This window comes from Galeopterus variegatus, unplaced genomic scaffold, assembly GCF_000696425.1.
Source record: "Galeopterus variegatus unplaced genomic scaffold, G_variegatus-3.0.2 Scaffold388, whole genome shotgun sequence".
NCBI classification, from domain to species: Eukaryota; Metazoa; Chordata; class Mammalia; order Dermoptera; family Cynocephalidae; genus Galeopterus; species Galeopterus variegatus.
In genome coordinates this window covers 645,355-658,349 of record NW_007726499.1, presented here as the reverse complement: position 1 = coordinate 658,349, position 12,995 = coordinate 645,355, and the positions used below count along the sequence as shown (strand labels likewise).

Below are 12,995 nucleotides of genomic sequence, written 5' to 3'. Positions count from 1 at the left end.
CTATGGTTCCAGGTTAAAAATAGCTTAAATATACTTCTGTCAGTCAAATAACAAGGTAGAAGATACTGTACCATGCTAAATATAAGTTGAGAATATTTCCTTCCCCAAAGAAAAATATTCCAACATCTTGATTTTGTTCCTTGGGAGCTTTGATAAGACATATTATGACGCCAGAAATCTTGAGTGTTTGCCTGGCTTCTAGATGTGGCCCTGGCCCACGGCCACACCCTCCACAGGGACTGTGCTGTGGTGGAAGAACCCTCAGAAGGCAGGTTCTGTTTTCCTCCTCTGAAGCCAGAGGCAGCAGTGTCCCCCCTCTCAACTTATTGGGCAGCTGCCACACTACTCTCTCCTTCCTTCATTCACTACTGTGCCTGGTGCTGGGGCCACAAAGCGACCTGAGGCCGTCCTGCCACAGCTCGCGTCCTGCCACAGCTCGCAGTCCTGTGGGAGGACCAGGTGAGAGAACAGACTCTGCCTGTACAGCATGATGGATGCCACCAGAGTCGGATGCTCACGAAGCACTGGGGACGCAGAAGCCAAAGCTGCTAACACGTCTTTGGGGATGGAAGACAGGGAAGGCTTAGGAAGGAGGAGCCATTTGAGCAGACCTGGAGTTGTGCCAACTGCAGGGAACAAAAAGGGAAACCCAGGAAGAGGAAAGATTGTGTATACGTGATATTGAAGCATTGAAAGCCCAGGCTCAATTCTGGGAATCCCTTAGTGCTATGTGGCCTGATGCTTAAAGTGGGGCTGCAGGAGATGGGTTTGGACAGGTTGGGGTGGAAGGAGGGGAGCAGGTTTCTAAATGCCTTGGTGCTGAGGCAGAAGGTTTTAGACTTTATCGTGAGAGTAACAGATGTAAGGAAGAGTCTCCCACGGCAGGTGGGACCCGCTTTACGTTTGGAGAAATCCCTGGGCAGCTGTGTGGAAGATACACCGAGAGGCCAGGACAGGAGTCAGGGAGACCAGAGAGGCCCAACTGCAGTGGCTTAGGGTAGGGCAGGAGAGAGAGGGCAGGCTCAAGAGCTTCCAGCAGAACAGACTTGGTAACTTGATGGCGTGTGGAGGTGGGGGGATTTCTAGGGAAAGAAGGGAGAGCTTGGATCTCCAATTTTTGAGCCTCCACAAGCAGTCACCTCATCCTCAGAGGGGGTGAATTCAGCCAAAGGTGGGTGCATGAGTGTGGTGGCGATGTCAGGCATCTCCAGTGTCGACCCCACTGTCTGGGATCCAACAAACAGGCCTGAATACTGTGAAAAGGAAAATGGAGGGTGAGAGGGCGCTGGGCAAGGGTCTCCTGTCCTTCCCTCCTTTCCAGGTAGAACCAGAGCTGGGCAGAGGCTGTTTCTAGCCCTGACCATGGGCTCAGGGCGATTTCCCACGTTCACTGGCATCAGGCCTCCACTCTTAGGCCTTTGTGGAGCAACCGGGGATGGGGGTGCTCCAGAGGCATCTCAGGAGAGTAGAGAAACACATCCTTCCAGGGGTGGGCATGGGAGGGAGAGGGTGGAGGAAAGGCACTCAGGGAGAGCCATGGAGATCAAGCCTGTGAGGAGCACCCCACACACAGACAAAAGACAATTTCACACCAGGGGCAAATCAGAGGGTACAGGCTGGACCCTGACCCTGGAGAAGACTGAATGTGGCCAGGGTGATAGTGAGAAACTGGGGTGGGGAATGTGGAGGGGAAGGGAGAAAAGAGGGGCTCCCAGTCACTGAAGGAGAGTCTGCCAGAAACATTCTGGGCCTTGCTACCATGCTTGCAAGGAAAGCACAACAATGAAAGAACAGGTGTTTGGGGGGAGTCTGCCATGGGCGCCCCTGGAGGGAGTATTACAGGAATGCAGGATATGGGGTCCATTCTTGCTGAGGGTGGATCTGCAGGACCACCCCACCCTCCTCAGAGCACACCTTCACCAAGAGGCAAGAGGCGTGGAGCTGGGGCTTCTCCGAGGCATTCGCCTTAGCATCCAGGCCACTCAACACCTTGGCGACAGTGACAGCACCCTGTGAAGTAGGAAGCACAAGCTGAAAGTGCCTCCTTTAGCATAAGCTGTGGTTTAGTGGCTTCCAGCACCTCCACTCCTCCACTCGGCTCTGCTATGAAGGGGGACATGCAGACAAGGAAGCTGCAAAGACGTCTCTCCTGTGTCAAAAATCTGCAAGGAAGTTTCAGATTTTTTCTCAGCTTTCTTGAGGTATAATTTACAAATAAAAATTGTCAGATTTCTTATTTTGATTAGAAATCTGGGTCTCAACTAGAAGTGATGCTCTTTAGCACCTACATTTTCCAGGAGAAGGCAGAGCCCCAGAGTTCAAGCCACAAAGTCTCCACCCACTGGGAGACTGGGTGTAAATGCTGGAAGAGATTTACCTGGGCTGCTGTTTTTACTAGGATTGTTTTTCTTGGGGCTTTGGTTACAAAGCTCTGCAGGTGATGAATGACAAGCCCTAACCTTCCCCATCACCCCTTCTGCCCCAACACTGTTATTTTAGAATGCAATTTTGCATGAAAGGTTTACGTAAGTAAATGTGGCCTCACAGAAAAAAACATCTGGGCCATGATAGGTGTTAGAGGCACGAAGCAGAAGAGATGGGGTGACTCCTGGAAAGCGACTCCTAAGCTGAGAAAAAAAAAAAAAAAAAAATGAGAAGTTCACTAGGTGAAAAGGGAGCAAGACTATTCCAATCGAAACAAATAAACTTCTGCAGCAGAATTAGGTATCTTTGACAATATGAGAAAGTTGGCACACAGGCCAAAGGTTCCATGTCATCTCAGGATGGTTTGATCACCTGTGAACTTTCTGGTGACTTGGCCCTGCCCTGCCCAGCCTTTACTGAACCAGGTGAGGATGTTCTCCCGCATTTGCCAGGGGGCCACCAGGCTACAGTGCCCAGAGGCGCTGTTGCATCTATCCAGTCGTGCCCTTGACCCTCCTCTCTGCCCTCGCCCGGGAGCCTGAGCCAGATGAGATGTGTGGCTGCTGCTCTCCTGGCTGCTTCCATAGATCTTTGAGTTCACATACAGGAGGGAGGTCCCAGTTCAGGGGAGGAGGGTGGATCAGACCTGGTGACAACCAACCAATCCATCCAGAAGGCCCTCCTGTGACCATGGGTGCCAGGACCTTCAGCAGCATATCATCTCACTTCCCTGCTGTTATTTCCCCTGCATCCAATATCCTCATCAGTCACTTGATTGTGTTGGTTGGCTTATTTATATATATCCAGGTTCATCCCCAAAAGATTGAATGCAGCCTGCATGTGTGCACACATACACACGCACACACCCTCCAGTAGGCAAGAAGTTGCCTCCCCTCACTCTGCCTTCTTCAACCTTTCTGTTATTTTATCTTTATAAATACTTCGAAAAACAAACAAACAAACAAAAAACTAGTGTCCTTCACGAGCTTTAATTAGTCCCATAAGGTCTTCTTACCCATAAAGCAAGACGTAAATAATGTGACCTGCCTCCTGAGGTTATTGGGAGGATTAAATGAGATCGCGAGGGCAAAGCCCTGGGCACAGAACCAGGTACACAGGGCAGGTGTTGGGTCAACATATGCCACATGTGGGAATAGATGAGGCAGTGCAGGGAAACTGTCTCTGATGCCAGAGCAGCAAGGGATGGGCCTCACCAGCACGTTCCTCCCCACAAGCCCGCCCTTCACTCCAATAGAGTCTGCAGTATTTCTGCTTTGTCTCTGCACATGCTCTTTAGCCTTATCCTCAAATCCAGGCCAGCTGTATAAGGCACCCCCACCGCCCGCCCAAGGCTTTCTGTCGACTCAGACCAGCTGAAGGGAGGACAGCCCTGACCCCAGCTCATTAGATGTTACATCTGAGGTCCCCAAGCTCTCAGAGTCTCCAGAAAAGAGTTTCCACCATCAACTTCCTAACTCAGTAGAACAAAGTCAACAGCTCTGGATATAGCTTTCTTCCTACATTTAAAAATAAGATCATGAAAAGTCCCCCAGAAAAATCAATGTGGGCTTTTTAAAACTGCAAATCAATATGAGGTGGGAAAGTTCTCATTATGAGAGAGGTGGGGGAGGTCAGAGAAACAAGCAGAATCAAAAGGGAAGAGATAGAGACAGGGCAGGAAAAAGAGAGAAACAGAGGGGGATGGGTGGTGGCAGGCAGAAGAGAGGAACAGCGAGGAAGGAAGAGAGGCAGCGAGGGGCAAGGCACAGAGCAGCTCAGCCGGACAGACCACCAGAGCCCTTTCCTTGCAGGAAACAGGAAAGTGCTGCTGCACAGCCAGAAATGGAGAAGTCACGGGATGGCTGGCCCCCTTCAGGAGTAGCAGTCTGCCTCAGGGGCTTGGGGACACAGGGGCAAAGAGGGCAAGGGGAAACAAATAGGCCATGTACTATGTGGCAGGTACCAACAAAAAAGTCAATCATGATGGCCAGCTAGCAATGGCAATAGGAAATCAAAAACTCTTTATAGAAGAGGTTGAAGTTTAGGCAGCCCTGAAGGTTGCTGAGACTGATGGTGTGGACTGCTGGAGCAAAGAGGGATGGGGCAGGGGCGCAGCACGCTGGAGCTGGAAAGTCAGAACTAACCCACGCTGAATGCCCTCTGAAGGCCAGCAGTGCTGTAAGCCCTGAGCATCAGTTCACTCAAGTCCTCATGAGCACCCTGGAAGCAGGTGACCGTTATGTGCATTTTACAGCTGAAGAAACCAAGTCCTTGCCCAGAGCCATATAGGTGGTGGCACTGGAGTTTGAACCCAGAGAGTCTGACCCCAGGTCTGTCTATACTCTTAACCCAGCTGAGAGTGGGGCCTGTGGTATCTGTGCACCCTTGAATGCTCGCCTGAGAACATGCTGTTAATCCTGCAGGCAATGGAGAGCTACAAGAGTTTCTGAGCATAGCAGTGACCAGCTCAGTCTGGGATTTAGGAAGATGAATCTGGAGACAGGAGATGAACTAGAGTTTGGTTAGAGGCCACTGCAATTGGATAAAGGGTAAAGGCAAAGAGATGAGACGCACCCAGCCCAGATGCAGCCCTAAATCACTCTACATCACTCTCTGAAGACCTTCCCTCCAGCTGAATCACCAGCTTTCTTCTGGCCTTTGGGTCATCCCTCCTGCAGACATCCTCCTCTTGTTTTTCCAGGTCAGACAACATTTCTCGGTGTCTCCCTAAAGGGATAAGACACACTGTCTGGGTCAGGCCTCGGAGCCTGGAGCTGCAGTTTTTCTCCAGGACTGAATATTCCAGAAATGTTTTCTCCCCAGGCTTTTTGACAACCCCCACCCCATTCCACCCTTGCCACTTCTGTGCATTTAAATTCTGCTCAAATCATTCCTTTTTTAAGACCAGAATACAGGCAAGGAGGGCTTCTGCTCAGCTCCCCTCCCACTGCCAGGCCTCCAGCTGGCTTCCCCATAATAAAGAAGCAGGGGGCTTTTCTTGCAGGCCCAACCAGGGACTTGCTTTGGACCTTGCTGGTCAGCCTGCCCTTCACTATCAAGTTCCCCCTGTCCCATTCTCTAGGAAAGGCATGGGGGCCAGTGGACACAGCCAGAGAGAACAGTCCCCTTACCTAGAACAGGCTGTAGACTGGTGTGTCAGGGCACCCACCTGCCTGCCAGCACCCTGAGACCACAGGGGCTGCCAGAGCTGGGGCTCCTGAAGTATAGCACATTCCCCACACCCAAGAAAGGAGAGTAACTGTGCTGGCCCCCCCAGATCAATTAGGCATCAGATTTACCTATGGTCTGAATCAGACTCCAATGTCTCTGTAGATGCAGCACCCACCTGGGCTGTGGGGAAGCAAGAAGAGAAGCCAGACCAGGCCCCCATTGAACCCAGAGATGGCAGATGCAGCTGAGGCCCAGCCTGGGATGTGCCGGTGCACAAGGGACCCACCTTGGTCAGAGTTGCCCACCCACCCTGACTCAGGGACCAAGCAGGGCTGTCACAGGTAAGGTGTGGGAGCCATTTGGCCTGCTCCCAATCAAGAAAGTCCTCAAACTCACTGTCAGTGGGATATGCTCACAGGACTGAAACAAGAACTCATCCACAACTTAAAAATCGTGTCCCATTCAGGCAGTCTGCCTCCAGGACACCGCACACGAGCACGTTTTATAAATCCTGCAAGTCTCTTCTGGTAGCAGAACATATAGTATTGCAATTTTTCTATTAAAAGCATTTGTTGAATGAGAACACTTAAATTATACTACAATTTTTGTAACAATGTTTCAGCACTACCTACCTCTTAAAAAAAAATATATATATATATATATATATACACACATACACACACTCAGAGAAAGATCCCAAGATCCAGGCACTGTCTGCACAGCTAAGAAGCTCACAGCAAGGACGCTCTGAGGGGAAGGAAAGGAAGCGGGAGGAAGGGAAGGGGGCAGGGGAGGACATGCAGCCTCTCCTGGGGCAGGTCTCCACCCCGCCCACAGCGCGCCCCAGGAGGCAGGCAGCAGGCATGGCCACGAGGATTGGTCCACGCAGGGCAGAGGCAGTTCTCAGACTCCGCCAGTTTCTGTTTCTGATCTGTAATTAAGCCCTCCATTTAAGCTGATAACACTTTTTCAAAGAAAGACAAAGGGAGACATTTCAACCAGCTCTGCTTGGGCTTCTTTTCTGTGAATTATGACAAGTGTTAATGGGAGTCTTCATTAAAGTATAATTTAAGAAATATTACTAGTTTGTTCCCCTCACCCTCATAGGTCTGATGATTCAAAATCAGCAACTCCTCCCACTGAACTGAAACAGAGGTATCAAAATTAGCTGGCTCAGTCCATCCGGTGGTAGAAACAACAGAAAACAGCTACACATAGGTTTGCTTTTCCACACAGGCCAGGAGCCTTAGTTGCTCAGAAATCTTTCAGGAGTAGGACAATTTGCCTGGATTCCCTGGACCTGCAGGCTATTGCTTTGAGGGCAGGGGGGTGTATCTAGGGGGACTGGTTCCTCTGCATGGAGGAAGGAGAAAGATCAGCAAAGGCTTTGCCCCAGCCCTCATCAGCCAGGGCTTGACAGACACAGTGGCAGCTCTCCCATCCTATTCCCATCAGTGCCCCTGCTCCAAGTAAACATTCACTTTACTTGCTGTGCAAAACAGCCTTCGAGTGCCTAGCCAGCTCCCTCCCCACCCTCCAACCAGACTGTTGGACTGTTGCCCCTGAGCCCCTCCTACAAGAAAATTCTAGAGCAGACCCCTGGGAGACATGTCATGTGACTCTACCCACTACTGGACAGGCTGAAAGCACAGTGATGCCCCCAGCAAGGAAAGGAAGTTGGAAGCCAGGGCATTGTCAGAATGAAGAGGAGGGGCTCCATTTGCAGGAAACAGGAATCCACTAAGCCTCCACCCCTTACCCCAGTTTATTTAATCTGCCCTCTTTTCTTCTGGTCTCTCCATATCTTCACAATGTTTGTTTCTCAGATTCCCTGGGCTTCACACGTGATAAGTTAAGCCTCATTGCTGGAACTGGAGCACTTTTAGCCAGTTGAAAGCTTCCATTCTAGCAAACTTTGCTTCTGAAACAGACTTCCTCTCTGCCCCCTCTGTCCTGCCCACCACCTCATCTCTGAATCACTTCTAGCACCCAGCATTGAGTGCTGATTAGAATTTCAGATAACTTTCCCAGGGCTTTAGAGCACTTTCTTTCTTTCAAGAGATATAAGGGTAAGAAAGGGATGAAGCTTAAATTTCAAGGAACGAATACTTTAAGCTGAGAGGGAAAATGGTTTAATTGCTTAAGTTCTTGTTAGCTTCAAACAATATGGTGGGCGGGCAGGTGAGAAAGAGCTCCTGAGTGTGAACTTCCACAAACCGGTTCTGCCTGATGAACCTGTGGGGTGGGGAGCCTGGGCTCCCATCTGATGGCTGCTGCTTGCCTGGGGGCTCTACCTCAGTCCCTGGGCTTCTCCCTATGCAGCCCTGTGGCCTAGGGGACCCAGCTTCTTCCTTCTTCAAATACTTACTAACCACTCAGGATCCATCACCTAACAAGCACGCCCTCCCTCCACACACACACACACACACACACACACACTCGGATATCCCTGCCCTCATGTAGCCTCCATTCTAGAGAGGACAGACAGATAATACACATCATAAATCTGTAAAGTGCACACTGTGATAGAGACGGAAAGTGATATGGAGAAAAACAAGCAGTGCAAGGGACATGGGGGACTGCTGAGGGTGGTCCACACTGGGAGGAGGGTGGTCAGGGTAGGGGTCACTAAAAGGGTCAAGTAAAGGCTTGGAGAGTATGAAGGAGCCACCCACATATCTCTCTGCTGTTGGAACAACTGGACATCATAGGCAAAACGATAATAAAGCTAACTCCAACCTGAACCTCATACCTTAAACAAAAGTTATCTCAAAATGGATCATAGACCTACACAGAAAACATAAAACTATAAAACTGTTAGAAAACAGCAGAGGAGAAAACCTTTGTGCTAAGGTTAGGCGAAGAAATTGGACATGACCTAGATCAAGTGAAAAAATGATTGATTGGATAAACTGGGGAAAAAATGGGTTATTTGGACTTCATTAAAATTAAAAATGTTTGCTTTGTGAAAGACATTGTTAAGAGAATAAAGAGATAAGTTACAGACTGGAAGAAAATATTTGCAAACCATATATTCAACAAAAGGACTTGTATCCAAAGTATATAAAGAATTCTCAAAACTGAACAGTTAGAAAACAAACCACCTAATTAAAACTTGGGCAAAAATTTTAAACGTGCATTTCACCAAGGAGGATAAACAGACGGCAAATAAGCACATAAAAGATATTCAACATTATTATTCACTAGGGAAATGCAAATTAAAATCATCATGAGATACCATCATGCACCTAGTAAAATGGCTAAAATAAATACCACATGCTGAGAAGGATGCAGATAAACTGAAACTCTCATAATTGCTGACGTAATGCAAAATGGTACAGCCACTCAGAAAGTCGGTGTGGCATTTAAACATACAATTTCCATATAACCCAGTAAGCCCTTTCCTAGGTATTTGCCCTAGAGAAATGAAACTGTATACTCCACACAAAAACACATACATGAAAGTTTATAGCAACTCTATTTATAATAACCCCAAACTGGAACAATCCAAATGTTTTTCAACAAGTGAATGAATAAACAAACGATGGTACATCCATACATGGAATACTACTCAGCAAAAAAAAAAAAAAGGAACAAACTATTGAAACATGTAACAACTTAGATGAATTTCACAGGCATTAAAATCATTGAGTGAAAGAAGCCAGTCTCAAAAGGCTGATATACTGTATCATGTCATTTAAAAATACAATACAGTAGCAATAATAAACAGATTATTGGTTACCAGGGGGTGGAGGTGGAAAGAGGGGGTGAGTACAAAGAAATAGCAGAAGAGAACTCTTCTCTATACTGATTGTGATGATGGTTACACAAATTTATGTATGTTAAAATTCATGCAGCTGTTCACCAAGAGAAGTCAAATTTTCTGTATGATAAAAAAAAATAAAATTTAAAGCCACAAAAAGAAAAAAATTAATTAAAAAAGAATTCAATCATGCAGTGACAAACTGGACAAACCCGTATCCATTAATGACTAAAAGGGAAGTTTCAACTATCTTCAAAGACTCTACCTTAAAATATTTTATGTTCCCATGACCCGGATCATGTTATCTAAGCCTTCTTAAAACTTACTGGACCTCTGTAAATTTACCACATTCTTTGCACAATTCCCATATGTTTCAACAGAACCAGCACCAAATATTGAAAGAAAATTAACTCCTGGCTTGTTTGATAATGAAAATGTTGACAATATCAACTTCTATTTCTTAACCCTTGCAATGTGCCAAGATCTTTGCTAAGCTATACCCAGGCAGATTCTCATAAAGTCTTAGCAGCAACATGAGCTCAATGTCACTGTAGCTTCATATAACACAGAGCAAAATGGGCCCAGAGAAGTCACTCTACTAGTAAACGTGGAGCCAGGGTTGACCAACCCAAGCCTTCTACCACCAGCTCTTAACTACACATCGACGGCTGTATTCTCAACGGCTTTTTCCCTGACTAGTCACACGGTATATGGATTCATTCCCTTGTTTTCTAGAGAGGTCCTTGGGCAGGGCTAAGCTGGACTGCACTGAGGGTCCAAGGAGGCGCACCTGTGTGTTAGAGACAGGCCCACTGAGTGTGGCCACCTGACCGGAAAAGTTCGTTTTGAGACCTCATCTCAGAATCAGAGGATTTTCTCAGCAGATTCCAGTGGGTCACTCTCTCTTCTCATATGTAGCCACTGCCTTAAACAGCCACCAATGGCAGAGAATGCACTAATTATAATCCTTCCTTTCCAAGTTCTGTTTCTTCCTCCTTTCTCCCTCGTGACTAAGCAGTACTGATGTGTATCACGGTGAGGCTTTCACCGCTCTCATTTTCACCTATTTACTCTCACAAGAAATCAGAAAATTACCTCATTTTTTCGAGGCACAGGGCCCTTACTTCAAATCTCTCCGTATCTGAGCCATCGGTCCATTCACCTCATGCCTGGAGAAGCTGCACCTCAGAGGCCAAGTCATCGGGTGTCCCTCCCTCCTCCTGATGGCTCTCCAGAGCTGCTCCTGGGCACCTGTGGGCTTTCAGAGTGAGTCTGGCTGAGCGAAGCATGGGGCAGCTCTGTTCTAACCCAGCCAGAAATGCCATGCAGGCACCCCCAGCCCCAGTTGCTGTGGTGTCCAGAACCTTCTGTGAGCATGAAGTGGGTTTGAAGAGCTCAGGATCAGAGCAGAGCCCTGTCCTAACACTGGCTGCTGTCTCCCAGCCACACACCAGCCAGCTCTTCGTGAATCTGATGACATGGGGTGCAGGTGGGAAAAGAAATTGCCCACCCCTGGTGAACCAAGAATAGAACAAAGTGTGGGGGAAAAGCCCTGAAAGAAAGTCTTGATTTGTCGGAGGCCACTTTCCAAGCCGGGATTTCTGGTGACTCAGCTGCTCCTGCATGAGTGAGCTGTCTGCAAGGAGAAGCCAGCCCCGCCTGGGAGGAGAAGCCACTGATCGCCTGCTCTCTGCCAGCCAGCACAAAAATTATCAATAGAAGGATACACTTAAGAGTCCGCAGAATGGAAACCATTGTTTACAGGGCTACGGAGGGAGAGAAGACAAGAGGAGCCGCGTGGGTGGAGGTGGCAGTGGGAGGTCACAAGCAGCTCTCTGTCGTTTGTATCTTCCCCTTTCATGATGGGAGGTGAAGACGAAGCCCCGCTTTGCCATTCTGAAGAAGAAGCTTTGTTGCTTGTTTTGTCAAAATATCCTTCCCAAGCCCCTTCAGGGGCCCCTCCTTGTCGCCTTCCTCCCTGGCTCTTAAAAGGCGGCCGGTTTGCACGGGGGCTGGTCTCTCTGCTGAGCCCCTCTTCCAGCTCACACTCATTCTTTGCTCTAATTAGCAAGTGCATTTTTTTTGTCTGTGTATTCAAAGACAGAGAGCAAGGGGGAGAGTGAAAGGGAGAAAGCAAAGGTCTGTGTGAAAGGAGAGAGCAGATGGCCTCTCCCTCGCCCCTCTGCATACCCAGGCGCCCGTGTTGGCAAACAGCACACAACGGCTGTCTACAGAGCCCTTTGTGGCCCAGAGGAAGGGCCAGTGCGCAGCTACAGGCAGAGAAGGAGACTGAGGGGAAAAGGCCAGAAGAGGACTGGCCATGGGGAAACCAGGGCACGGAAGGAATCTGCAAGCCAAGTCTCCCAACCTGTGGGACATCTGGGGGCGGGGACACCCAGGGGCCAGCACCTCCACCTCCTCTTCAAGGGTCAGGAAGCAGTAGGTGTATGGAGGTCCAACTCAGAGTCCCCGGCTTGTGCACTGAGGCTATCAGCTCTCTGGGTAGCAAATCCACAGCCCCCAGGGTGCGGATCAGGGTGGGGAACATTGCACCTCTTGCCCCCTGTTAACTCAGGTTTAGGCTCTGCAGGTGGGCAAGAAGGAGCAGTCCCTGCATCTGGTTGGGGGTCAGAGAGAAGGGGAGTGAAAAGACCAGTCCCCAAAGATAAAACATTCTCCCACATAACTGCTTTCATTAGAGGGAATTCTTAGGCAAGTGGGCAGGGTAGGTGGTCCCCACAAGCGGGGAGGGGCACCGTCAACCTGCAAGGCTGAATCGGTCACCCTGACTGAGTGTGTTAAATTCATTGATGAACAGCTCAGGCTACTGGTTCTTAACTAGTAACTGGAAGAAAAGATTTTAAAGACGTTAGAAGAAAATGGAGCTTGAAAGAATTCCCATAAGCCAAGAGTAATCAAGAATGGGGTGGAAGAAGCTGAAGGAAGCTAAAAATGCTTTCAAAAAAATAAAGAAATGGGAATAGAGAAGTAGGGCATTCTACAAAGACACCTGAAAAGAAAAAAACTATTGTTTTTTTAAATTATTGATCTTATTTTCAAAATGTGTGATTACATACTAATAATTTTGATGACAAAATAGTCTCACAACATTTGCAATTGATTTCAATAATAAACATTGATTTCCTGTATTTTATTATATGAAAGAATTCATTTTTTATTGCAATTTGCATCTAGATGGTTTCCTAGAGAAAAAATAAAAACAATGAATGGAAACAGGCATCCATTCATTAAAATTCTACCAGTGAAATATCTTTCTGTTTTCTCTCTTTTGGAATCAAGTCCAGAGAGAAGACAATAGAATAGAAAAAATGGAGGACAAGAAAAGAAAACAGGGGGGACAAATTTGGCCAAAGATGCAGAGAGAAAAGACAAACACAGGCAGTGAGAAAGAAAAGCCCCAAGTCACAAGGGCCTCCACATTCAGATCAACATGGGCATGTGTGTAACAGACCCAGAAACCAAATGGAAGCCCTGAAATCGCCTAATTCCCAGAACAGGCAAATTTTTGCCAAGTTCATGATTTGGCAGAGTTCTTGCATATTCCATAAAATTTCAACGAAAAGCTCTATCCATCTTGTGCAAAGAGCAGATTGTCATTTTCCACTTGAAATACACA

At 47.8% G+C, this 12,995-nt stretch overlaps 1 protein-coding gene across 1 annotated transcript in view; it reads right to left on the bottom strand.

The window, feature by feature from the left end:
* Positions 1–369: 369 nt before the first annotated feature.
* LOC103586874 (ephrin type-B receptor 1-like) overlaps positions 370–12,995 on the bottom strand; it is a gene marked incomplete at its 3' end in the record, with an annotated part of 49,732 nt that continues 37,106 nt past the window's right edge. Inside the window, exons 4-7 of the mRNA XM_008568222.1 lie at positions 11,549–11,628; positions 1,915–2,010; positions 1,140–1,253; positions 370–444 (exon numbers count right to left, since the gene is read on the bottom strand). Coding sequence (XP_008566444.1) covers positions 370–444; positions 1,140–1,253; positions 1,915–2,010; positions 11,549–11,628 — 365 coding nt within the window. The remainder of the gene's footprint in view (positions 445–1,139; positions 1,254–1,914; positions 2,011–11,548; positions 11,629–12,995) is intronic.